The sequence below is a fragment of the Peromyscus maniculatus genome, chromosome 15 (assembly GCF_049852395.1).
Source record: "Peromyscus maniculatus bairdii isolate BWxNUB_F1_BW_parent chromosome 15, HU_Pman_BW_mat_3.1, whole genome shotgun sequence".
Taxonomy (NCBI): domain Eukaryota; kingdom Metazoa; phylum Chordata; class Mammalia; order Rodentia; family Cricetidae; genus Peromyscus; species Peromyscus maniculatus.
The window spans coordinates 30,386,974-30,414,899 of NC_134866.1; the positions used below are offsets into that span (position 1 = coordinate 30,386,974).

The following is a 27,926-nucleotide window of genomic DNA, read 5'->3' on the forward strand; positions in this document are numbered from 1 at the left end:
CGCACATAAATATACATATATACACACAAGTATGTGTGTGCAAACATACACCCACATACACAAAAGAAACAGCAAAATGGGAATTAAAGATTTATCTACAATGTTCATTTTCACTATAGCATTATATATAAAAACACAGGAGAACTAAAAGTTTGCAATAAGTAGTCCAGAAAGTCCTCTGGTCTCACCATTACCAACTGAGTATATAAGGACAAAGATTTAATAAAACAAAATGTGGTGATGATGGTGCATGAAAAAAAATGGTTTCTACTCTCTTCTTTATGCCTTCTTGTATATGTATGCTTTTAATTTTTAGTAATAAATAACAGTATTTTGTATTTAAGTTATTTTAAGGTCACTATTATATGTAAGATTAAATATACAGACAATTCAAGTGTGTGTTGGATGTTACAACTCTTTTAAAATACATGTTTTATAATATCTTGGAAAACCTGGGCTTAAAACCATAACTGTGTAATTTATGCAATGTAAGCTCTTAAATGAAGATGACCACCTCACACCTGTGGCTATAAAGATCAAATATGCATAAAACACTAATGAAGAGTCCCAGACACAAGCAGGTCCTGAATATGGACTAACTGCTTACCTCTGCTGTCTTCTAGAAAATACTTACTTGCTCCAATGGTCTCAAAGCATTAGTTTTGCCCTCAAAAGTCGGCTTTCCTCAAAAAAGTATATATAAGAAAGGAAAGCAACTGTATTTTACTTCTCAATCTCTGTGGCTACAATAACTTCCAAAGTGTATCCTTATCCCTTTGTAAGAAATGAACCTGGCTCATAAAGATTATTGCTCCCTTGCAATATTAGCATTATTTCCTTCAGTTTGCAAGGTAGCTAAACAATTCTTCATCTGTATGCTGGCCAGAGACTGAACACAATTCAGAACCATGTCGAGAAGGCGCACCTAGCACACCAATGCCCAACAAGATGTCATTCATTTAGGCACATAATCAGAGTGGGTTAATTATTACAGATCATTAGCTAAATTGTAACTGTGTGTAACCCTATGAAAGATTTCAAGAGCCAAAGAAAAAAATTTGCCTTTGATCACAACAAAGGTTGACTTATTATATTCTTCAAACATTAAAATAACAGGTTTGGGGAGAAGATGATGGTTAATATTTGGAAGCATCCTAGTTTTCATGGGTTGGTATTAACACCATAGTAGCAAAGTTGATTTTACTCACAATCAAAGTGCCAACTGACTTAATTGATCAAATTTTAGCACCTTATATGTAGTCCGATTGTACAATTCAAAATACCAGGTCCAAAAGCCTTAAATATTTAAAACCCAACTTCATTTCTTTTTTTTTTTCAACTTCATTTTCTAATGATCAAAATAGTATTCAATACTATTTTCAAATGCCGTTATAGCCATCTTGCTAAAATTAATGGTTCAGGAGTGCTGTCTTCTATGTAGATTGTGGCTGATAATGGTTATACAGGATAAACTCACTGTGAAAGAAAAATTTGAGGAATTCCAAATGTTCAAAAACAGAGAGGGAACTCAAGCAAAAGAGAATTGAGTTTTAAAAGAAGAAGAAGAAGAAGAAGAAGAAGAAGAAGAAGAAGAAGAAGAAGAAGAAGAAGAAACCAAAGCAACTGATGAGGAGGATATAAACAAAAAACTGACAAAAAAAAAAAAAAATATTGTCAAACCCCAAAGTTCTGAAACCAATAAAAAATTTCCCATCAAAACCTAAGGATTCATCAGAGCTGGTTTTAACGTATGCTTTTATTCCAGGCCTTGAGATGCTACACAAACTCTCCACCACTGGGCCACTTCCCAGTTGCAGTATTAATTTAAATTAGTATTTTAACTCAGATGTGATATAATGAAAGCTAGATGATAACTCAAGATCCTAACAACAAAGAATTAAAATGAGCAGAAGAAGAAGTGAAGGATCAAACATAAAAGAAAGCAATTTCCAACTACTACTAAGAAATGCCTTAGCTGTAAGTATTATTCTCGTGGTTAAAGATTTCATGGCTAGAGCTCCATTTAGAACAAGAGCACAAATGACAATTTCACTTTAAAAAACAAGTCAGAGTGGCTTTGCTCTTGTTTTGGTCCATCTAAGGGAGGAATTGACAAGCCAGGTGACAAGGATTCCAAGGTGTGGAAGCAAGAGGCACAAGCAGATGACTCATCTTTGGCAAGGCTGGAAGGGCTGAATCTGCAAGCAGGTCAGTGGGTAAGGAGAACACTAACCTTTCAACAAAGCCTTGAGGATTTCAGCTGGAGAATCTGTAAGAATTACTTTGATATCCAGAGACTCCTTTATAACAAAGTAACGTTTTTACAAAGGAACTCTAAGATTGGGTGTATGCTTAGGATATTACACTGCACATTATTTGCTTGGTTTAATTAGTCCCATGACCTAGTGAGGAAAAACTGTTAGAATTCTTGCTTACTAAAGGAGAAAATGGCAGAGTGGGTAAGTAGCTTATGCAAGTTCTCACAGTCAGCCTGTGGCAAAACAGATCCAAACTGAGGCATCCTGACCACAGGGAATGGATTTCAAGTTCATGTCTCATCTCCAATCCAGACATCCTTTTAAAACGCAATTTGCTTTAAATAATCTCTATGGTTCCTTTTTCATAAAAAATAAATTTAAAATATTCCCCTATTCTTTTTCCAAGATATATCAAGACAGAATGCTAAATAATAATAATTTTTTACTTTGTGGGTACTTATTTCATTTAGACTAGTTTTAGTAGTTTTGTTTTGTTTTGTTTCTAATTTTCATGGGAGAAGTACAAAGTAAAACAGAACAAATAAGAATCTTTTTGTTATTGATCTAAGCTGCCCATTACAAATCATTAAATCAAAGAAAACTCGTGATAACTTTAAAACCAAGAAAGAGAAAGGGATAGGTATGGAACTTGATAGGCAACTGAAAACATCTTGCTATAGCGGTCTCCAGTTCTTTGTTCCCCTAAGCTAAATAACATACAGAGATTTTTAAATTTCTCTCTGTGATGCAACTATGACTGCCATTATGCTTAACTGTATCTCTCTGGCTATATTTGATTTTCAAAAATAAGATCAACTAGCATTGAATAGATGGCTACATAGACATAGTTATACACATGTATGCATATACATGCCATATATATGCACATAGATATCATGGCCAGTTAGGATTGTCAGTCTTGTCTAGCCTCTCCTGGGCCCTGAAAACATTGCTTGCCTTGTAACTATGCTGTGTTTTTAGCTGCATAAAGGACACTGTTAGTGCCTTTTCAAAACATCTTATGTTTCTCAATTTATAATGTCACTTTGTGTTCTATTTCTAGCTTCCAAAGAGCACTAGATATTATTCAACCTAATAATATTTTCAGTTATAAAAAATATGATTTTTCCCAGACCCAGATTAATTCTAATGCTAAAAATGTTTTAAAACTTATTAAAATGAAATGCAATATGTGTGGAGTAAGATTAAATAAGATTAATCAGAAAATAAAATATTTTACATTAGCAGCAATCACAACGTAGTCCTTTAAGAGACTACAGGGCAGTTTCTACCTAGTTAATAATCTCAATCATCAATGGACAGAAATCCTCTATCAAAAAGAATCATGTGTGCCAGTATAAGCCTTAAAATTTTTTACCATACTAAGGAAAAAGCTGTGAGTAGAAGAAATGTCAAAGAAGAATAGTTCCATTATCAAGGCAAAGCAGAGGCTCCTGGGCTCCTAATTTCAAAGCTGATAGGCTTTCCTTGGTGTCCTAGAGAGGGCCTTGTGTCCACTAATTTAAATATCCTATGCATTCTCTGGTAACTTAGCTAAATTCAGGGCTAAACAAGGTTATATTTTATGTTTAAATTTAGAAATATCTCATCTATTATACCTTCCCACCTATAAGGTATTTATTTGAGGTTGCCTTTACTAATTACTTTATATCTCAACATTGCTTATTAGCATGGTGTTAAACTATTATTGTTGTGTTGCCTTTCATTACTTTACAAGCTCTGTCTTGTTCACTCTCCCTAAAAAGAAGACTGCATTTTTTTTTTCCTAAATGAGTTACAATAACAGAAGGGATGTAGGTCAAGAGAAGGCAAATGTGTTTTCCAAAGTAACAACAGGTAACTTTACATTAAACCTCAGAAGGTCTCATTTTAACACACTTTCTTACTGTAACAGTTGAATGAATGAACTGTGAATATGCGTCATTCATATTCTCTCTCTCTCTCTCTCCCTCTCTCTCTCTCTCTTGTTGGGTGGTTTTTGAGACTGGTTTCTCTGTGTAGCCCTCACTGTCCTGGAACTCGCTCTGCAGACCAGGCTGGTCTCGAACTCATAGAGATCTGCCTGTTTCTGCCCCCGTAGTGCTAAGACTAAGCAAGAGGGATTTAATTCCATTATAAAATGCATCTTGAGCAGGGCAGTGGTGGCACAAGCCTTTAATCCTAGCACTCTAGGCAGATCTCTGTGAGTTCGAGGCCAGCCTGGGATACAGAGTGAGTTCCAGGAAAGGCACGAAAGCTACAGTAGAGAAACCCTGTCTCGAAAAATCAAAACAAAACAAAACGAATCTTGCCACCCGCCCGTGCCAAAGAAACAAACACAAGGGCATGTCATCTAACATACGAACCAATATTCTTAAGTTTTTGATGAAGCTAGCCTACTTTTTTTCTCAACTTTATAAATCCTCTTCATTTTCATTGGTCTTGAAATGCATCCCCCTACATTCTCCCCCGCTGCCCTGGAGTCACATTTTCAGCAGGTTGCACACTTGAATTTCGCATGGTCATTCTAATCTAATCGCCCCCCTCCCCGACCTCTTCAGAGAGCCTAAATTAGCCTAGCTTTCAGGCAGAGATTCAAAGAGAGGTTATGGGTTGGGTCAGAAGCACCATAACAGCTTTCCAGGGTGGTCTCTCGCTGCAAGCCTCGCCTCGTCCTCGCATTCCCTGGGTTTGCCACCTGAGAGAAGACTCATCAAGGAGACAAGAGGATGCACGCGGGAGGGAACCACGACGGGCTCCTGCTGCCCTAAAAAAAAAAAATCAAACCACGGCTTCTCTTGGAAGTGCTTTAAAAAAAGGCTTTCCACGCGCACGTTATCTGATTCGACACCCCCAGTCCAAGCCCGCGGGGTGTGCGTCGTCCTCGAGCCTGTTTTAGAGGGGAGGGTAAGGATCGGGTCCACAGACAGAGCCCCAGGGCCGCCCACTGCCAGGTGGAGGAAGCAGACGACAGGCAGGAGGGCAGGCAGGCTTGCCACCCGCAGCCCCTCTCACCTGGCGGGCCACCGAGGCCAGGGAGACGGGCCTGGCGGTGGAGGCGCCCCCTCCAGATCTCGAGCGCCCCCCACCACTCCACCCCAGTCCATCTCGGCCAGGCTGGGCCGGGACCCCAGACCTCAGGCTCACCGTGGGATCTCGCCAGACAGCGTCTGCAAGGGACTGAGAAGCTTCGCGTCCGCCGCAGCAGGGCCGCGGTCGGAGAGACCCACAGTCCGGGGCGACCGCGGCGGTGGTCCCCCCAAGGCCTTGTGGGCTCCGGGGAGGGGGGAAAAAGGAAAAAAAAAAAAAGCCGGACCCAGTCAATCGGCTGACATTTTCCCCCAAGTCAGTCTGGCTCCGCCCACTTCCGCTTGCCCGTCCTTCCCCCTCCCCACCCCCACATCTACCCCTCCATCCCGCCCTGCGCCGCGGGGGGTTGTGGGTATCCGGAGGGTTGGCCAAAAAAAAAAAAGAAGACGACTGGAGGAAGTAGGAGCGAACCTAGGCGGACTACGAGCCAGGCCCAGAACTACAGTTCCCAGCAGGCGCCGGGGCGTCAGAAGGCGGCTGCTGGAGAGCGGGATGCAGAACTCCGCGCGCGCGGCGGTGATGGAACGTTGCTAGTTCGCGGGTCCGGCAGCTGGGGCCCCCGGGGATCGCTCTGCGCCGCGCGCTGGAGCGGGAGTCTGGGAGACAGGCAGGTCTTCAATTAATGCACACATTCAAACCCCCTGAATCCGTGGACGCAATGCACAGGTAAACCGATTGCAAAAAAAAAAACAAAAAACGGGCAAAGCATGAATGAACCGTTTGAATTCTTTTAGGCCGCAGATGTTGCTTCTTGCTCAAATAGTCTTGTTTGGTGAATGGTTACTTAGCCCCTTTTTTTGAAGAAAGTGGATGGATGCATGCTTTAATGAGAATATGTGTCTTTCGCTCTGGCTTCCTAATTAGGTTTTCCTCCCACTGTTTTGAATCATGGTATGAATGTCGTCCCTCTTTTTCCCTCCACGGGAAGAAATTGTTGAGGCCTTCTGCGTGACCATAAATTCCAAAGCCTTTCGAAGTGGAGTGTGTATGTGTTTCCGATTTTCTCTTTCATTCTTGGAAACTCGCTGCAGGGACGTTAACAAAATGCAATACTGTTGCTTGGTGTGACTTTTCTACACTGCATGCTTGACGCTTCTTTCATTCTTACCTTGGAATTACTGAGGGGTGTGCTTTCAAAAGGAATGGGGAATGTGTGCCCATCTGCAGGAAACACCTTCAGGAGATTCCGGACCAAAGTAGCAACGTCAGCACCAGCTTCACGTGGGGATGGGACTCCAACAAGACTTCTGAACTGCTGTCAGGCATGGGTGTCTCTGCCTTGGAGAAGGAGGAGGTGGACAGTGAGAACATTCCTCATGAACTGCTCTCAAACCTCGGCCACCCCCAGAGCCCTCCAAGGAAACGGCTAAAAAGCAAGGGCAGCGACAAAGACTTTGTGATCATCCGGAGGCCTAAGCTCAATCGAGAGAACTTTCCAGGTAAGGTAGGACATTGAAATTCAAATTGTGTAAGAAATGGATGGAACTGTTTTGTTTGAACTAAACTGATTGAACTATTTCCTTGTGGGATCTTTAGGCTGGGTACCTAAAATTGCCTAATTTTGAAGTGTTGCAGTATAATGGAAATCAGTTGTTGAAGTCTCCGGAATCCTGGTAGGTCTTTATCTTCTGGTCTACAATTGACTTGAAACTTTTAACCCACGAGACAGCATTCCTGCCCTTTTCCTTACAAGGGAATCTCCCTGCTCAAAGTCCACTCAGCACACTGATAATGGGAATATAAGCAAGGACCTTAGAGGATTCCTTTAGTTTCTAAAGCACTGCTTAGTACCAGAGTGAACTTTATATCTTAAATTAGGTTATTTGTAGGCACTTTAGGAAGGTAAATGTTGACCTAAGAGGAGAAAATTTATCTCCCTACTCCACTTGCAACAGGCTCTTTGGGGGTGTTGTGTTTCCATTAATGTGGGGTTATAGTTGCAATCATGGAACCCTAAAACTTAGTGTGATCTCCACTCTTCCCCTATATCCAACTGGTCATTGTGTCTTAAACTCCTGCATGGCAAACGATCCCAGCTTTCATCATCTCTTCCTGAATCATTGTAATGGGTTTATAACTTCAGCTTTCTCCTCAGTTCTGTCTCTTGGAGATAAAATGGATTGATTAAAATAGAATTTACTTTAAATTATTCCCTTACCAGTGACTCCCATTCCCTGATTTCCCAAGCATTTTTAAATAAGTGCCTCCAGGATAGATCGAGACTCAGGTACTCACAGTCATAGGGTAAATAATAGTGTATTGACCTGAGGCATTGTCAGATTTTTTTGTTTTTGTTTTTTTGGGTTTTGGGTTTTTTGTTTTGTTTTGTCTTTTAAAAGAGTGATGTGGCAAGTATTTGCTGAGAACACACTATGGTTTCCACGGTCTAGTGCTAAGAATACAGCAGTGAACAAAACACACACATTTAAATCTTAGAACTTCCCTTCCAGTGAGGAAATACCATAAACACAGTGGACATGCTGTTTTATGTAACGTGTTAGGCCGTGGTCGCTCAAAACAGAAAGAGATCAAGCTGAGAGAGAATGGAAGTCCTGAAGTCAGAATGCAAACTGCAAACTGGATATTGACTAAAACCCTTAGCAGGATGATAGATTGAAGACTGGGTATTGGCTAAAACCCTTAACTGGACAGTGACCTTTAAGCAAAGGCAAGGAAGGGAGAGAGCAGGAGTGTGTCATGAAAATGTCTCTTGGTAGAAAGAACCTGAGGCAAAAGGAACAGCCATTGTAAAATTCTAGAGTAAACAGTGCACCATGGTGTAAAAGTAGAGGAGGGAGAAGTATGGCAGACTGGTGGAATTGAGTCGTTAGCAATCTTACCTCATTGAACCCCTGACCCTTTGCTGTTGTTGTTGTTGTTTTGAGACTGGGTTTCTCTGTGTAGCCCTGGCTACCTTGGAACTCTAGACCAGGCTGGCCTCTAAATGATCCACTTGCCTCAGTGCTGGGATTAAAGATGTGGGCCACCACCCCCCTGCCCATTGAACCCTTTAAAGGAGCACATGGGTTAACTGAGACTGAACTGTAGCAGGTAGAGGATAGGCAATAGATGCTTAGAGACGTGTTAAGATGTGGGCGAATGATGAGCAGTGGTCAGATTTGGATAGAGTCCAAATGTAGAGACAACAGAATTAGAAGGGTGTTGAGATTGTCCGTGGAAGAGGTAACCAAAGTCTACTAAATGGAAACTGGGTGAGCGATGACTGGATAAACAGATTGAGGAAAACATCAAAGTGAAGTCTTGCAGAGCCAATGTAGATAAGTATACTCTTAGGTTCTCCCATCTGGCGTTATCAGCATCTGGGGTGATAAGCTGATCAGTTGCTTGCTTTAAAATACCTGTTTTGTACTCTGGTATGGTGGCACACGCCTTTAATCCCCAGACTCAAGAGCCAGATCCCCTATTAGATGCCAGCCTGGTCTAAATACTGAGTTCCAGGACAGCCAGGACTACATAGTAAGGCTCTGTTTTTTTAAAAAAAAAATCTGTTCTGGCTTTTCAAAACTTCTATAGGAAAGGGAGTCTTGTTCACATTGTGGCATGTGAATGCACATTAATGCCAGGTAATGCTGGCACACATCTCTAGTCCCAGGGCTTAAGAGGCTGAGGTGAGAGACTAGGAAATATTCCAGGAAAGCATGAGGTTTATGATGAGGCTGTCTCAAAACTGGAAACATAACTGAATAAATAAAAATATCTGAGATTAACTAGAGAAAAATGGTGGTAAGTTCAGACAGATCTGCATTTGAATCCTGATGCTGCTGTTTGTCTGTCCTGGAAAACTACTTGAGCTGTCTGAAATGGAGCAGCAATAATTCCTACTTACTGGGTTGCTGTGAAGATGAATAAAACTGTAAAGCTCTTATTATGAAATGGGTATATAATACTTAATACTGGTCAACAAAACTTCGGACACTGGTTTGGGAAGTCAATTGACTTATATAATGTGATATCATAATGTTAAACTGTCTATAATGATGTTAATCTGACTCTACCCATAACGAACTCTTTTTCTTTAAAACTTAATGTGACGCCTATTTTTAGTGCCTGCAATTTTAACCCTAGAGATTTGGTGTTTGACCAGCCAAATGTGGTGAGAGATACTTCCTGCTAAGATGAGCAGATTTTGATTAAGTTGCCCATTGTGGATAGCTTTGGGCCTGGAATATGGCTGCTTCGCATGCCCAAGGATGGAAATCGGAGTCAGTTTTGAAGCAAGGCACTGTAGAAACCAGACAGAAGATAAGGGAGGGTTGCTGTCGCCTAGGAGTTTAAAAATGGAGTTGAGGAGGAAAGACAAAATACACAGCAGCTCCCACACAGCAATATGTCTTCCAGGAAGACAACAGTGTGAGGAGCTCAGGCCTTGAGTGTCCTTGGGCTGGAGGGAGGGAGAGACAGAGGGACAGAGGGACGCAGGGAGGAGCCATTTGTGCAAAAGTAACTCACTGAATGAGAGCAGTCCTTCTTAACTCAGCAAAAGTAAAGTATTGAGAAGAACTGAACTGGTCCATCAATGAGTCTACATTTTGTTGTCTTTGGTTTTTTTTTTGTTTTTTATTTATTTATTTATTTATTTATTTATTTATTTATTTATTTATTTATTTATTTATTTAAAGTCAGACCTTGCTGTATAACCCTGGTTGATCTGATACTATGTAGTCTTAAAACCCCAGCATGCCTCTTGCCTCAGGTGAGAGCTAGGAGAGCAGCTGTGAGATACCACACCTGGCATTTGTTTATTTAATAGACTCTCATAGTCCAGGGTGACCTTGAACTCATGGCAATCCTGTCTTCGGCTTCCCAAGCGCTCAGATTATAGTCATTCAGCCCAGAAATGAGCCTAGACTTTAAGATTGACTTTTAAAATGTATGTCTAAAATGAGAGAGGAAACATCATGACTTTCAGGGTTTTTGTGACCTAGGAGATAGGGAAGGCAGTGGCATATATTTACACATCCATGGACTTCCATTGGTTAATTGCAGTGGATGAGGAGTGGGCTCCTGCTGTAAGCTGAGAGGCAGATGCTGTAGGAGTCCCACCAAGCCCCCAGAAGCAGGCACAGGCCTCCAGTGTAGCTGGGTTCTCACTGCAGGGAGGTTTGCCTGCAGTTGTCAGGACAGGTGGCGACTAACTCTGCCAGGATTAGGGCCGGACAGGCCCCACCTGCTGTACTCAGAGATCTGGTGACTGGCCCAGGGCTTTTGTTGGTTCATTGCTAAGCACGATTTCCCTACGGACTGCATTCCAGCCACACATCTGGCAACTAATTCCTCCTCATCTGTTTATGTGGAATGATTAAAGCTATGGGACCATCCTATAGCAGAGCGGTTCTGGCTGGCTCTTGGGGCTGGTGTACAGCAGGAATTGGAGGCAACGGTCCAGAAGTGAAGCCAGCAGCAGAAAGAGGACAATCACATTTTATTCATGGTCATTCAACGCCTGTTCCCTGTCTTTTAAATAGGTGAGGACCATGAAAATGCGGTTGAACTAATGTGCTGATCAGCTCTTCCATGGCTGTTAAACCGATTCAAATTCCAGACCCTACAAAAGGTTGTCTCTCAGACTGGAAACTCCCAAGTTCAGAGTATATCAGGATCCACAAGGGATCTTGTTCAAAGTGCAGAATTCCTGAGATTCTGATCCAAGAATTTCTTGAGCCTGAGAATCAGTGTTTTAATACCCCAGGGCAAACATTTTTCTCTCAATACTTTTTTAACTAGTAAGAAATAGATTATTTTATATTGCAGTAGGGGAATTTGAAACAAGAGTTTCATAGAGCTATCATTTCCCCTTGCCTGAGATATTATCTGTTCTATTCTACTCCATTCTTTAGATGATAATAATAATAATAACAGGGCTGGGAAGAGGGTTTTACAAGTAAAGGCTTTTGCCATCAGTCCTGAGATCCTAGGTTCCATCCCTTGAATCCATAAGGTAGAAGGAGATTATTCCTGCCTCCTAAGCACTGGAATACTAGGTATGTACTACAAAGCCCTGCTGAAATTTTGGGAAGCTACAGATGGCTTAACAGTAAAGTGCACTTAATACTCTTTGAGAAGATCTTAGCAGCTCACAGCCTCCTGTAACTCCAGTTCCAGAAGATCCAACCCCTCTGGCCTCCGTGGGCACCTACACTTATGCATACTGGCTCACAGACACATCCATGCATATAATTAAAATTTAGGGTGTTTTTGTTTTTAGCACAATTTGGGATATCATTAGAATCATTTTGGATAGGCAGTTTGAATCTTGAGTGTTGGTGATAGTCTGAGAAATAAATAGATCAAATAAGACAAGTTAGCTATACTACAAAGATCAAGTGCTTAGAAGCCGGGCGGTGGTGACGCACGCCTTTGATCCCAGCAATCGGGAGGCAGAGGCAGGCAGATTTCTGTGAGTTTGAGGCTAGACTGGTCTACAGAGTGAGTTCCAGGAAAGGCGCAAAGCTACACAGAGAAACCCTGTCTCAAAAAAACAAAACAAAACAAAACAAAACAAAAGATCAAGTGCTTAGAATCCTACACACACCCCTTTCCCAAAGAGTTTGAAGGGCATGTAGAGTTGGTCGCAGCTGAGGAAGCTGAGTTTGCTTCTGAGGTGAAATTGGAAGCAGTGGTGGTTAGCTACCTTTGTATACCCCTGGAGCAAAGCCTTGGTTTTTGCAGAAGCAAGTAGAGAAAAGACCTCTGGATATTCCCTTTCTGTGCTTGCAAACAGACTAGGCAGCCATGTTGTCAAGAATCCAGGAAACAGATGGCTGATGTTTTGAGAATTAAATATGGCAAGTAAAATTAGATTAAGTGTATCACAGCCTGGATTTCAGCCATCAGCTCAGCTACTGGAGACAAATTTCTGCCCCATCTGCTGGGACAGCAGCCAATTCCAGGCTCATCCACCTCTACCCAGGGGCCCCACAACTGGAGTTGTCCTCTGTCGTCAACTGAATGGAGCCCTTGGTACCTTGCTGTTAGCCAAGGCTCTATATGTCCTGGACTTGCTCCTCCCATTTGGTGGTAAACTCATTGATACCTCTCAGCATCTCAGCATGCTTGGTTGAGTTCTTTTCTCTTCCATCCCTTCCACGTGCCAGCGGTATGCTGTGCCATCATCTGGGAATCACAGTCATGCCTGCAGAGCCCTCTGCTGCCAGGAACTTCATCAGACTTCCACCTCTTGTGGCCATGTACCTTCACTTTGGGGCATGGGAATTTAGAAACCCGAGTTTGCCTCTTGTTTCTATCACCCATCTAATAGTTAATGTCACCTTTGTGAAATTATTTGTCATCATTCATACATAAAAATGAGAATAATAATACGTAGTATATAGGATGCTACAAAGATCAGCATCAGTGTACTTTTACAAATGCCAAGAGTTTTTAGGGCTTCTGGTAGATGGCAGTTTTAATTGTTATGTTAAATATTAATTTAATAGCCCATTTGCCCCTGAGGCTATTGGACATGAGCTGTGTCTCATTCGCAGCTCTCAAAACTAGCTTATTAATCTAAAACCACCCGTGATGTTTGTTACAAGCCCATCTATTATTGTTCAAATGAGGAAATTGGTTCAATAAGGCCAAGAGTCTCACCCATATTTAAAATAAAACCAGCATCCTTCTCTAAGATATTAGTCATTCCTACATGAAATATCAAGCAGGCAGTTTCTAATATTCAGTATCAGGTTCTGTTCTTAGCATTAGGCATGTAGTAATTAATTGGTTAAAGAAAGCCGGTCACGTTAAGAATTCACAGAGGAATAAAAGGTTCGATGCACTTAGCAATATTTATCAAATGCTAGCCACTGCGTGTTGCTACATGTGCAAACCCGGGTGTGGGGCTTTGGTGGTGACCTGGAAATGCTTCTCGGAGAAGGTGTCCGTTAAGCTGAAATCTGAGACAAGCTGGACTCCAAAGCCTTCATTAGAGTGGACTGTTTTCTTGCGAGGCTTTGTTGCCTGAACCTGCTGTCTTTGCGTTCAACATTATGCTGCTCTTATCATGAGACCGTTGCCTACTGTTCTGTTTTCTCTGCTTTCTTAGATCTTCCTAATAAAACAGGAAACACCAAATGTGATCATATAGTTTTCTTTCCTGCCTTGCATTTCTGGGCATGCTTCTCTAATTCCCCCCCTTAAGTCATCTTTAATGGACACTGCTGTTGACCAACCCCTAGTCCCTTGCAAACTCACCTTTTCCTTAGTGCCCAGAGCTCTCTCCTGAACACAGATGCAGCTGTGCTTGAGGCCTTTCTCTGGGCATGGATGCTGAGGAGTTAGCATTGAGCCCAGAATTAATGATCAACAGCAGTTAGTGAACTCATACTCCAGCACCCATCCCCTCGGGTGGGACAGCTCAGAGGCAGGTTCCAGATGGTCTCCGGGAACCCCTGAAGGTCTAAACCGGTTATAGCAACAGGCTGCTTATTAACGTGCCACAGCTGGCCTTCCTCCATTCCATGTCTGTTTTCCCCACTTCTCCAGTGCTTCCTGTTACTATGTGCCAGATAAACTCCTTCAAGTCAGACCCTCAGGACCTGCTTCTGGAGATCGTCAGCTCAGATAGAGGGAGAGATGGGGTTGGGTAAATCCCTTGCAACATTTGTACAGACCCTCCTCTGATTGATCTGTTTTTGCCTGTTCATGAATATTCAAAGCAGCATCAAAAAAAAAATCAGAGAAGGAAAATGGGCTGATTTAGTGAGGAAGGAAGAGATGTCTGGACAGGAAAGATTGCCTCTCTAACTTCATTATTTAAAATCTCCTACATCATCACCTCATCTCCACACTGAATAGCATTTCCGGGTAAATCTGTTTGTTCTCATTCCTACAGATCTAGAGAGACTCAATTACTCAGCTTCACAGGCTGGGACCATCATGGCTAAGATTCCAGTGAGGGCTGAGTTCTTTCTTAGTGTAGTAATTCTCAGATACACTGGGGATGGGAACAGGATGGTCTCTGTAAATCATAGGAAAATCTCAACTTCCTGCACTTGGGAAGTAGAGGCAGGAGTATCAGGAGTGCAAGCTGGATGTCAGCATTCAGCTACATGGTGAGTTCAATGCCAGTGGAGTACAGAGCATTTGAGACCCTGTCTCAAATGTTGAAAATGGATAACAAACAAAGAAGGACGACAGCAGTCCTTGATTGAGCAATGAGGAGCCACTGCTTCCCAGAAAACTTCCCTGACCACGCATCTGCCCCAGAAGCTGTCTAGCATTTTGGGCCCTCCTGTAGCCAAGCATGACCCTTGAAATGTCTTCTTTGTCTGTCTCTCAGATTCTAAATAGAGTATGGATCGGGGCTGTGCTTAGTTTCTCTTTGTCCCTAGAGCAAATGGTGGGATTCGTGTTCAGTGAACATATGCACGGATCAAATTTTAGTTCCTAGTATGTAAAAACATCGGATTTTCCTTTGCAAGATCTTGTGGACCTGTGGGGCCTAAAGAGATGAGTGAATAATGAAATCATGTACATAAGTGACCACCATTGATTATGATGCTTCCCATAGGAGGGGGCCTTTAGGAGCAATTTTATTTTCAGTGACTAGCATCCAGGTGCAACCCAGAATGACTTATCCTAAGAACTCCAGTAGACTCCAATGGCTGGAACTCATCTCCAAATAAGCAACGGCTTAAAGGACGAGTTGAGCTCTGGCAGGAAAAGGTTGAGCCTTGTACTACGCAATGTGGATGTAAGCTCGGTGTCTGTTGAAAGGGTGCAGTTGAAAGACAGGCAGGATTGTCTCAGAAAGACAGTCCAGGAAGACTGCCGGGGGCCACAGCTGCCACATGCCCCACCCTCCTCAGTGCCCTTCTCCATTGAGGCCTCCTCCCCGGTTCACAGTGCCTGGTTGATGCATCTCTCTATAAACTGCAGATCCTGCCAATGCTGGTCCCTTTTCAGTCTTGGGGACAGGAAGGTAGAGACCCTGAATTAGAGCCACTGGAGGTAGGATTGTGGAGGAACCCCTAGAGACTCCTTTGCCAAGACAGAGAAGAGCTGCACTGACCTTCCTCCCACTCCAGTCTGTTGTGCACAGCCACACGTATGCACAGTGAACGTGACTGGCATTCTGGCAAGCCTGTGCTCACAGTCATCTAGGAGTTCCGTGTTAACTCAAAGCCAAGGGTCTTTCTCCATAACCACCTCCCTCCCCTGCTCCTCATTACATGTTCCACTACTACCCTTCTTCACTCTGTTCTTCAACACTGACATGCCTGTTCCAGGGTCTAGAACACAGGCACTGGGCTTACCCCCTTGCTTCGGTCCATCCTGACTCAGTGATCACTGCCCCAGGAACACCCTCCCCACAGCACTGTTCAAACCTGATAGCTGTGCCTCAATTTCCCTACCTGGCTGAATTGCTTTCTGCATAGCTGGCATCCTCTTCAACATGTCACAAAATGGGCTTGTTTTGTGTATCATTGTCCTTTTCCCACCCACCGTAACACATTGGCTCTCTGAAGGGGAAGGATTTCATTAGTCTTCATTTGGTCTGCTGATCTTCCCCTAGCACCTGAAATGATACTCCGTAGGTAGTGGAGAATCTTGAAATACCTGTTGAATTAAGAAACGAGAACTGGGCGGTGGTGGCACACGCCTTTAATCCTCAGCACTTGGGAGGCAGAGGCAGGTAGATCTTTGAGTTCAAGGCCAGTCTGGTTGGTCTACAAATCGAGTTTCAGGACAGCCATGGCTACACAGAGAAACCCTGTCCTGAAAAACTAAAAGGGGGGGGGGGACATCTTGCCTAAATTGCTTTTTTAGGTGATAGACTGGGAATTGCCTTCTGTATTCCAAGAGGGAGGAAGGGTCATTTGCCTTCTATATAGGTCCACACCATAGGACCACTTCGTAGCTTCAAGCATCCCAGTGTATTGGCTGGCTGGGGACTTGCTCTGTGTCAGGGTTAATCAAGGTATCCCTGCCAGTGTTTGGCTAGCTAGTGCCCAGGGGAATAACAAGAGGAAAAATAGTCTTGTTTCTTGAGTCTCACTGCTGAGAAAGTGGGATGCTCACAGCAGAGTGTGTGTCTTTGTTACTTTTCTGTTTCTGCGATGAACACCACGACCAAGACAACTTGCAGAAGAAAGAGTTCATTTGGGCTTCTGGTTCCACAGAGTTAGAATCCATGATGGCAGGGAGTCTTGGCAGCAAGCAGCAGGCATGGCCACAGGGCAGGCTGGGAACTCACATCTGGAATCACAAGCAGGAAGCAGAGAAAGCTCACTGGGAGTGGCATGGGACTTTGAAACCTCCAAGCCCACTCCAGTGACATGCTTCTTGCTCCAGTGAAGTCACACTTCCTAAACGGACTCAAACAGCACCACCAGCTGGGAACCTAGCGTTCAAATGTCCAAGAACATGAGGGAACATGTCATTCAAACCACCACAGTGTGTAAATCAGTGTAGGGCATGGGAAAATAAATGTGAGGATGAAGAATTTAGTTTATTTGAAACTCCCTTTAAGCGAAGTGGCATGTGCCTGATAAATGCTCGGAGACTCTGTGACTTTGACAAGGAGGGATTTAGTGATATAAACCCTGTTTTGCCTCTTGGCAGGTGTTTCCTGGGACTCGCTTCCTGATGAGCTGCTCCTTGGCATCTTTTCCTGCCTGTGCCTCCCTGAGCTGCTGAGAGTTTCTGGAGTCTGCAAGAGGTGGTACCGCCTCTCGTGAGTATTTTTCAACATTTGGGACACAGAGGTAGGGGAGGGAAGGAGGAAGGTTATGTGCTCATTTGAATCTGGTGAAACCAAAAACCAAGAAGAACACAGCCACCCCAAGCCAGCTAGACAGACACCTGTTGACTGTAGGTAGAAGTCTGTTTCCTCACTTCCCAGTTGAAGGGAGGAGTCTCCGTAGGTCTATTACCCCATTTCTGACTGCCTCTCTGCCCTGTGTTCAACTCTGCACTTGTTTACGAGGTACACACCTGCTCGGGCAGGTGCTGTGCTAAGAGCGAGGGAGTTCTGAAGGGTGGCAATACAGCCTGGTACTGGGGACCAGCCTAGGAGCATGTACAAGTCTCTAATCTTGGACAGTGTGAACCCAGACTCTTTGACATATGCTCTGTTGGAGGCCAGCTCTCACCTTTTGAAGGGTTCTTATGAGAGAAGGATAAGAAAATATCATATAGAAAAAAAGACCTGGTTAATGAAAAGAAAGACAGAAACACAGGATAGCCTTGGGAGGGCCTGGATCAATACCCAACAGCCTTGAAGGTTTATTCAGAAGGCTTTTTATAACATGCCAAGGGGAGCGGCAAAAGACCTCCCCCATGCAAGACCAAAGCACACCGCACAGCCAACTGTAGACTTTTCCAAACACCTGGTAACCACGCCTGTGGTCAAATCATCTCCTGATGCAGCCCTGCTGGGTAAAGCAAGCTCTGATTCTCAGACCTTGAGTAAGTTCTCACTAGGAAACCTCTGTGGGCTCCCACAATGCTTTGCATGATCTGAACAAGTTCCTTGTCACTTCTGAGCCTGGCTACACTGGATGTAAGGTGGCCATAATTGCACCTTCATCATGGGATAGTCATAAGGATAAAATGAAAGGGGCCAGTACATTGCTTGGCTCCTAGGCATGCTGAACAAGGGCCACCTGTGGTAGTCTTCTCCGGCTCTTGGCTACACTTAAATTGTGTGTGCTAGTGGGGAGTGAACCTGGAAGGCAGTGACCGAGATGAAATGGGGGGGGGGGGTGTTGTTGTTTTTATTGTTCTCTGGTGTGCTGTGGATTATACCCAATGCCTCAGACTTGTGAGTCAACAGCTTTTTTTTTTTGCCATTTTTTACATTTAATTCATGAATTAAATTCATTAAAATCATTTTAGAGAAGATACATCCATAAAATTTATGATATTTTCATGATCGCTACACAGCAGTTACTGGAGTTCAGAAACGGGGCCTTTTATGCAGCCTTTCTTTCCTATCAATAGAATAACATCTGGAAAATAGCGTGAATGAAATAGAAATGTGAATTCTTTTTTTTTTTAATTTTTATTTTTTAAACTACACTCATGATATTCATTAATTACACTCTTGATATTAATCACCTTTGTGGTATTCATAGATTACATTCACAGAGGCAACAGCTTTTATCTGAGCTACATACACTCCCCAGGCCCAAGCCTAAGCAGTTTTCTTAGGAGATGGAAACGTTTACACAGAGGTGGCTACATTTCACCATCCCCACCTTTATAAAAACTTGACATATTTAAGGTATACAACCTCTGTGATGTTTTGTTACAAGTGTAAATCACTAAATAACTATAGCTATTGTACTCAAGCAAATTAACACACCCACAATCTTACAGTTATTTTTCCGTGGGTGTGGCTATGGCACCTAAAACATACTCCTTAGCAAAAATCCCCAAACCCAGAACTCATCCTCAGATAGTATCTTAGCTCCCAAGACTTGTTTATTCTGTGTGTCTACCTAGTGCACTTGACCTACATCTTCCCTTGGGTTCAGTAATCATCTCCATTGTGCTAGAATAGTAACTGACATGGAAATTTAATCTCCCACGCGGGCTGAAGTGACAATTTTGTATTACTCTAGTTTATGAGGTGAAGAAACTACAGAGTCCAGACAGTGCTTTGTGAAGTGAACCTTCAAAGAAGACTAAGGTCTTGTTAGCTCCGTAGCCTTAACCATTACTAGTTACAGTTGGCTTAGGATTTGGGTGGCTGCTGAATTCATCTTCCCCTTTCCACGTTAAGACTGTGTTGTTTGGGGCAAAGTGAATGCCTCAAGACTTGTCCTGGGTTGTTCTAGAATACTAAGCCAGCTATTGTTCACTTCTTTGAAAGGAGTGACATTGAGATCTGAGATAATCAAGAATGATCTGCTCTCATTTTTTTTTTTTTTTGAAGTAGATTTCAGTGTGGACAAGAAAAAGATACAAAGCATGCCACTTTCTTAAGGATATCCTGTCTATAGTCCACCTTTCAATAGTCAAATCATATACTAGCAAATTTTTTGTAGTAAGATTATTTCAAAATGGGCCAATGAAGTGTTTATTTCAAATATGTCTAAAAGAGAAATGTCTAGTGCACTAAGGCATTTAGAATGTTCCCTCGTGTGTGCGCTTCACGTTTCCTCTTGCTTTCTTAATTGAATTCAACCGTGGATGTTAAAACTCTTATTGTAGGGGCTAAAGAGGTGGCTCAGCAGTCAGAGGGCTTGCTTGTTGCCTTCCTAGTGGGCCTGAGTTCATTTCCCAGCACCCGCTTCAGGCTCACAGATGCCTCTAACTCCAGCTGTCCTTGGAGGGCCCCCATACATACGGCATGTGCTTAAGAAGAAACATGGCTTGAAGCTCAGTCCAGTTTTGGAACCTCCCTTTTAGGTTAGAATATAGGTTAGACATAGAATGTAGTATTTACCTCTTTCCTTTAACATTAATATAAATATGTATACACACACACACACACTTGTCCACATGAATATGGAACAGAGCCAGTCTGTGACTTTTTCCTAGCCGTGTGATCAATGTGTCTCATAAAACAATACCAACTTTTCTTCGTTCATCTATATTTTCATGGAACTTGGTAACCGTGGCAACCCGTCAACACTTAACAGTTTGGAGAGCAGGATTGTTTTAGGAAGTTTGAAACTTACTCAACTAGTAATAAGCATTTTTAAGTGATTTTTAAACATGTCATATTACACTTAATGATAGGATTTTACTCTCCAGTTCTACGTTATTTGCAGTTCTAGTTTTAGCATTTGATAATCTAGATTGAGATTGATAAACCAGAAAGAGAAAGATGGAAGCTTTTTGATTCTGTAATCAAGAAATGTTTAGTATTTCATCGTCAACTTGGAAGAGGAAGCTCTTCAGATTTGCATTAAGGAGATTTGGTGGCCATAGCTTCCGTGTTTATAGTGACTTTTATGGGTCCCCAGGATCCCCAGAATTCACTGTGACCAGTTTACCAAATCAAGCACCTTCTCTGTTTTAGGCTCGATGAGTCTCTCTGGCAGTCCCTCGACCTCGCAGGTAAAAATCTGCACCCCGATGTGACTGTCCGCTTGCTTTCTCGAGGGGTGATCGCCTTCCGCTGCCCGCGATCGTTTATGGAGCAACCATTGGGTGAAAGTTTCAGGTAAAAGAGAAACGACTGAACGTTGAGGTGAAAACAGCTCATACACCTTGTTTTCTTGGTTGAGACTTAAGCCTGTGACAGGCCGTCTGTAGTATGGGCTGTCAGTTGCATATTGTGCCATGTGGCCTCAGGCTTGAAGCATAGCATGGGTTTAAGAGCTACTGGTGGGTTTTCCCTAGGGTCAGAGGTGTTTGCGTCGGGCATCTGAGGGTGTGGCTCAGTGTCAGACTACTTGTCTAGCACATACAAGAACCTGGGTTCATCCCATTCTCCAAAAGGAGAACAGTGCGCATTTAGCCACCCGGTAGGAGTGCTCAGCAGGTAGGGCTGTGAATCTCAAGGGCCAGAGCTGGATCAGGGCCACGTCAGTCAGAGAATGCAAGCTTGCTGCTTCCATCCCCACTGCCCATCCATAACAAAGTGGGGGGAGTATTTTCATACTTGCATCATGGGCTTTCTGTCCTATCACGGACAGATTTGCAACCTGAAAAAAATGCCTTCTTCTTTTGTTTTGTAGACTGTTTTGAAAAAAATACTTCTCTGGTGCTGCAAATTATGGAATACTAAGGTTTCGTGCTATTTGATGCCTAAGAAGAATAGCTAGATACGGACGAGCAAAGCAAGCTAAAGACAGTAGACCATGTCTCCATTCTAGTACCTCCCCCTTCTTCCCGCTGTCCATTCCTCTCCCTGCTGCTTTTATTCCCCCCCACTGCTCTTCCTCCTCAGCCTCTCCTTATGTTCACACAGGATTTGTCCTCCTCCTCCTCCACATGCTGCTCTCAGACGAGCTGTGTCCTGTGCACCCACATTATGCTCAGGATCCTCAAACCCTTACACTAGCCTGGTCCTCTTCACAGTTCTTAGTTCTAATGACCTGAAAGCTTCCACACCCGAACTTCTTCTGAGTCCTCCAGTATTAGCATATCTAAAAGTAAACATGGCCTCCCATTAAAACCGGTTCCTCTACTGTCCTCCCTGCCTTAGGAAACACTGTTGCTCATCCACTCAGCCCCCGCCAGCAACCAGGAGTCACACAGGCTTCCCTCACTCCCTGGGCATGTGGACCCAGCTCATTCTTGTGCCATCCACCTACTAATTTTCTGACTGGGACCATGTTGGCAGCAACGTCTACACTTGGAAAACCTTGAGTTTTAAACATGAATGAGGATGGGAATTAGCTAGAAGCAATTTGTTTTATGACCAGATCTTTATTGAGTATTTAAAATGTGTGTTTAGTCTCATTTGTGATTGCCTGCTCATGTGGGGACAGGAAGGGGTCCGATTGGATCCAAATGGTCATCCACCTTACAGGGCCTCTTTTCTCTCCTCCATATTCAGCTCTTTCCGCGTACAGCACATGGACCTGTCGAACTCAGTGATAAACGTGTCAAACCTCCACGGGATTCTGTCTGAGTGCTCCAAGCTGCAGAATCTAAGCCTGGAAGGCCTGCAACTTTCGGATCCCATTGTCAAGTGAGTGGCACCTGAACTGTAGCACAAAGACAGTTGCTATGTAGGTCAGTGTTTCTTGTGTGACCATGGTGTCCTTATATACATGCCCAGAAGGACATACCAAATATTCAGGGCTGTCCAGCATAATCGAGACAGCAGAAGTTTGCATACTGACCACCTGCCAGCCCCTCCTCTAGGCATGATAATAGAACAATAGAACGAACAGTGTGTGGTGTGGTCTGTGCCTCATTCATGGGTGAGACAGATAATGACAGTGCAGGGTGTTCATTAGATGCATTGGTGGCTATGTAGCAACATACAGGGCAGCCTAATTGAAGTTAAGGAGGACAGCCTTCTCAGAGTAGTTGGTGACTCGTAGGCTGGCCATTAATGATATTCGGGTAGGAGATCTCAGAAATGATAGGACATTTGAAGCAGCCTCAGTAAGGCTGCTGCCCTTCTGGACTCCTAAGTAGCTGGTCGTTGCTGGAGCATGGCAATCAGGGAGACGAGGAGAATCATGGCTACATTATAATGGCCTTCTGTGGAGACTGGTAGTTTGCAGAGAGGCCAGGAAGCATGGCGCACCGTGGTTCTGAAAACGGAAGAGCCATGTCAGATTGAGACGTATTTGATTAATTTGCTAGGCACCACATGGGGTTATTCAGACACAGGAGGTAGGCCACCGAGTTAGGCCATCTCATCATTCAGGTGAGATCAAATGAAGCCTGATAGAAAGAATGGAACAAGAGAGGTAGCACATTGTGGCATTTACTAAGTTAAAAGTAATTCTGATAGCAAGCGCCTGCAGCAAGCTCTTGCCCTTCCCCCTTTCTGTGAAAGCTGAGGCAGAGAGAAGCTGACTAGCTTGTCCAAGATTACACAGTTAATCGGTATCAAACCAAGACTTAACTCCAAAACAATGGCTCTTCATCATCGAGGTTCCCTAATCAGGGGAAGGCAAGCCTTTGAACTTAAAACATACATTCATTGGTGTTTCTTGTGCATTTACCCTGCAAGTTCTTTGCAAATCCTTCAGTACGTTATTATATCATTTAATCTTGTTTCTAGCCCTACCAAAAAGATACTGTCCTTGCCAGTTTGCACTTCAGTAATGGAAGCAAATCACTCTGCTGTGTCAAGAGATAGTGAAATATAGATTTTTAAGCCCTCTTCTGACTCAAAAGCTTGTGTGCTTAATTAAATTGTATTTGCCTACTCCCCCACCCCCACAACCATTGATGCAATTTATTCTTCTGACATTTTTCTATTTTCTAGCACTCTCGCACAAAATGAAAACTTGCTGCGACTGAACCTTTGTGGGTGCTCTGGATTTTCTGAATCCGCCGTGGCCACGCTGCTAAGCAGCTGTTGCAGGTAGGGTAGATTGGAGCTGTATCCAACACATCTGGGTATCTGGATGGACTTGGGAGCGATGCCACATTCTTGACTCAGGCAATGTGGTATCTTCCACAAAAACGTTCCGGCTAACCTCCAAGTCTGTTTATAAGGGAAGGATACTTGGATAGGGATCTCTTTTCTCCGCTGTTGCTAAAGGGAAGTGGAGGAATGTGTTTTTATCACTGTGGTTGTGTTATATCTAACTAAGCCATGTGTAATATGGGTGATCCCATGGACGGCTAAGCGAGAGGAGTCATGGTGTATGGCAAACACAACATACCATGCATATATGTTCTTTGCATTAACTGTCTCTGTCTTTCTGGTATACCATTTGTATCTGTGTTAATGATCTCTCAAAGGCAAGTTGCCTTTGGATCAGAATATTACAAGGCAGACAAAATATGTAGTACTGCATTCAGTCAGCAGAGATACAGAGTGGGGGAGGTAGATGTTGACTTTGAAACTCATTGGCTCTCCTCGCAGGGAGAATTGGATGAAAGGGATTTTTGTAGCATCTTTGTCTCTTCCATTAGTAGTCAGTCCGTGGGTTTTATAAAACATTTGAGTTGATAGCTGTCGGGTGCTTTTTTGACAACAACTTAGGTGGTATGAGAAAGAAACATACAGGCTACAATGTTCAACCTGCAGCCCCAAAAGGAGACGGTATTTGCTCCGGCCTTTGCTCTAATCGCTGCGTAAGGTGCAGGCACATAGGTGTTTAGAGAATGCAGTTTCAAATGAACGACACAGAACAGGTCTGTGGTCTGTGCATGAAGTTGTAAAGGACATGGTTGTTTATATCTTTGGCGTGTGCCGCGTTAAGTCCCCCTAGTCCTTCTGACGGGTTCACATTTTCCTTACCACCCTTTCTCATGCAGACTGGATGAGCTGAATCTCTCCTGGTGCTTTGAGTTTACTGAAAAACATGTGCAAGCAGCTGTGGCACATTTATCAGCGACCATCAGCCAGCTCAACCTCAGTGGCTACCGAAAGAACCTCCAGAAAACAGGTTAGGGCTTCGAGGCCGGGGCCGCTGGGGCTGTAACAGTAATCGATTTGCTTTATGGTATGCCTGTGAAGTTTCTGCTGCTGAACTGTCTCATTAGTCCAGTACACGTGCTGTTTCTGTCCTCACCAGAGGGATGGCTCATCGGAAGAGTTGGGTAAAAGGTAAATAGCTCCTGAGCCAGCATCACGCTGTGAGTCCAGGATCTAGACAGAGAATCTTTTAAAGCAACTTGAGTGTGTGTGTGTGTGTGTGTGTGTGTGTGTGTGTGTGTACATGCACATGTGCATGCACTTGTACTTGGAGGCCAGAAGTCAACACTGAGTGACTTCATCAGTACTTCCCCACCTTTTAAAAAAAAAAAAAATTATGTATTTTTGTTTTTTATTTCATGTGTATGGGTGTTTTGCCTGTATTCGTACCTGTACCACACATGTATTCAGTGCCCGCAGAGACCGGAAAGGGCAGCAGACCTCCTGGAATTAGAGTTACAGCTCTTAGTTGCCTGTGGATGCTGGGACCCAAACTCGGGTCCTCTGCCAAACTCAGGTCCTCTGCAAGAGCAACAAGTGCTCTTAACCACAGATCCATCTTTCCTGCCCTCCTACCTTATTTTTTGAGATAGGTTCTCTCATTAATTGGCAAACAAGCCCCACAGGGTCCTCCTGTGTCTGCCTGCCCCATCCTGAGGCTACAGGTGAATGCTCTCCCACCCAGTGTTCTTACAAGGGTGCCACAGATCAAACTCAAGCCCTTGTAATTACAGACAAGCACTTTACATCTCCCCAATCCCAGAACTACTTTTAATAAACAAAACTACTCTACAGAACCCTGATGTAAAAAAGCAGGTAAATGCACTAGAGTCAGCCCTCTGTATCCATGGGTTCCGCATCCAAATTCAAGGGATCAAAACTATTCAGGAAAAGAAATGCATCTGTATTGAACATGTAATAACTTCTTGGAAAAGACGCTCATCAGTTCAGTGTAACGACTACACACTTATTAGGTGCTATAAGTAAGCAGACAAGAGGATGTCGAGTGACTTCAGCATCCTTGGATCTGAGTGTCCAAATGGGATCCTGGAGTCAAACCCCAGGGGTACAAAAGGAAGACTGTGAAAAGTTGTTTTCAACTAGAAACAGCTTTGTGAAAACTGGAGTGTTTTGATTGTCTCAGCACAGGGATTCTGCTGCCATCTAGTGGTTGGAAGCCAGAAATGCTGCTGAACAGCACAGAAAAATTAACTTGGGAGTCATCTGGCCCAAAATGTCAGCAGTTGAGACTGAAAATTCCTGTGAGAACCCAGCTAAATAGGCTCATATTTACACCTTCTACTATTCGATTCAGCCTAAAAGCAGAGTTGATGAACACAGGCATTTGAAGTCGGGTAGGTAGCAGCTGTGGTACTGATTAAAGCCTAACACATAGCTGAGCTTTATATTGTGTGTATGACACTGAGAGTCTTAATTTGTACACACAAATGGTCGCAAAAAGAAATTTTTTTTTAACAGCTTCATAGCTCAGTCTCCAGCTAATATTCAGTCCGGGCTGCACAAAGTCAAATTAATTTAGGTGCTCAAATCAACCCTGTCTGGTGTCCCAAGGGTGTTGTTGGCTCACCTGGGGGTATTTTCTTTTTTGTTTTGTTTTTGTTTTTGTTTTTCGAGACAGGGTTTCTCTGTGTAGCTTTGTGCCTTTCCTGGATCTCGATCTGTAGACCAGGCTGGCCTCGAAGTCACAAAGATCTGCCTGCCTCTGCCTCCCGAGTGCTGGGATTAAAGGCGTGTGCCACCACCACTGTCTAGCTGGCAATTTCTTACTGAAGTTTTTATTATGCTTAAAGAGATGTGAACCAAACATCTTGAAATGCTTCTTAAAGTTGAAGTAGTATTTGGAAACTCCTTCTCTGGGGCTTAATAATAAGTAAGTTGTGTTAGACCATAAGAAATATAGTGATCTTCATGAATGGCCAGAGGTTTAAGTCCATTCCCTGTATAAGAAGTCACATTTGAACAACCACCATTGCAAATGACTGTCTTCAGCAAAGAGACAGAGTAAAGAGCTGCGGCCATGTCTTGATTTCCTGTCACTCTCCCTACGCAGCGCTTCAACATTTTCCTTTAAACACTTCACATCCTAAGTAGAGAAATCAAGATAACATAGAAATGCACAAAGCCAGACAGATCCATGGTGAGCAGACTTCCTAAATGGTATGAATGGAATTGAAAAGAGGAGGAGGAGGAGTGGATCTGAGGGCGTGGGGAGGTGGGGGAGGGCTGAGGAGTGGGGGGAGGGGAACCTGCAGTTGGGATGTCTGAGAGAAGAATAAAGAAAATATAAAGAAAGGAAACTATAGAAGGAGGAAGATGAAGTAGGGTGGATAGGTAGACTAGAAGGGTCAGAGAGCACCTCTGATGGCATGAGAGATAAATACATAGGAGTTTTTGGAAGAACATTCTGGAACTAGATGCAGTGATCAAAGAGAGGACCTCTTATTTAGACAAGAAAATACACAGAGGTTTGTGGGAGAACATTCTGGAACAAAGGACCACGAGGCTAAAGGCCTTGGATGAGAGTTATTGTACTCTCGAGAAGGTGGCAAAGGTGGATTGGCCAGCACAGAAGGAAGAAGCCAGTGGAATGTGGGGGAGCGGAGCCGTGGCAGGTCTGACTTTCCACCAGTCACTGGCATTTGAACTGTAAAGTATAGGGGGAAGTATGTGGCCACTGGTACAGCTGTGAGAGAAAACATTCAAACGTCCAGTGGAGTTCATCAGTTTTAAATAAGGAACATGGTTTTTTCTGCTTTAAGTAGCTCAGTTCATGTCATTCTCTTTCAAATTCTGCAGTGTCTAATGTTAGTACTGGCTAGCGGCAATTAACAGGGCACAGTGTTTCCTTCAAGCCGTTTTCCTTTGCTCTAATTATGAGTGTGTGTGTGTGTGTGTGTGTGTGTGTGTGTGTGTGTGTGTGTGTGTGTGTGTGTGTGTTGACCAGATTAAGATTACAGCAGTGCACTGGGTATCTACGTGTATTTTGTTTTTCATGCAAAACACTTCCTGGCATTTGTTTTACATTGATTTATTTTGGAAGGTGGAGGCTTGGGGGGAGGAGTGTGCTTGGGCAAATGTGTGGGGATCAGAGAACTTGCTGGGCTCCTGCTTCTTCTACCGTGTGGGTTCCAGGGATGATCAAACTCGAGTTGTCAGGCTTGACAGCTTTAACCCCTGAGCCTCTCTCCAGCCCAAGAAGCTATTTACTTAAGTATTTCTTGCTCCGTATCTGTTTTACAAACATGTTGATGCTCTTCATTTATTGTTTATCCTTTTCTTACATAAGACTATTAATCTGTTTAACTTATGTTGAATGCACACCATTTTCTGGTACTTCTCTAAATGCTCTTCACATGCAGATCTTTTTGGCTAGGTTTTTATTTGTGAGGCAGGGTGTCACTGTCTAGTCCTGGCTGGCCTAGAACTAGCTGTGTAGACCAGACTGGTCTCTAGTTTTCAACAATTCTTCAGCCTCTGCTAGTCCTGAGATTACAAGTGTGCGCAAGCATGCCTGGCATAAATGGTAG

At 43.4% G+C, this 27,926-nt stretch overlaps 2 protein-coding genes across 3 annotated transcripts in view; one reads left to right on the forward strand and one right to left on the reverse strand.

The window, feature by feature from the left end:
• Lmbrd2 (LMBR1 domain containing 2) overlaps positions 1–5,681 on the reverse strand; it is a 51,410-nt gene extending 45,729 nt beyond the window's left edge. The window contains exon 1 of one of the 2 annotated variants that reach the window (XM_006994710.4): positions 5,406–5,681. The gene's annotated coding sequence lies outside the window, so the exon portion shown is untranslated. The remainder of the gene's footprint in view (positions 1–5,405) is intronic. The other variant, XM_076551798.1, reaches the window with a different exon arrangement.
• A 55-nt stretch (positions 5,682–5,736) lies between these two features.
• Positions 5,737–27,926, forward strand: part of Skp2 (S-phase kinase associated protein 2) — a 28,574-nt gene continuing 6,384 nt past the window's right edge. Inside the window, exons 1-7 of the mRNA XM_006994709.4 lie at positions 5,737–6,014; positions 6,516–6,787; positions 16,932–17,043; positions 20,341–20,484; positions 21,826–21,960; positions 23,218–23,316; positions 24,219–24,349. Coding sequence (XP_006994771.1) covers positions 5,971–6,014; positions 6,516–6,787; positions 16,932–17,043; positions 20,341–20,484; positions 21,826–21,960; positions 23,218–23,316; positions 24,219–24,349 — 937 coding nt within the window. The 5' untranslated portion in view covers positions 5,737–5,970. The remainder of the gene's footprint in view (positions 6,015–6,515; positions 6,788–16,931; positions 17,044–20,340; positions 20,485–21,825; positions 21,961–23,217; positions 23,317–24,218; positions 24,350–27,926) is intronic.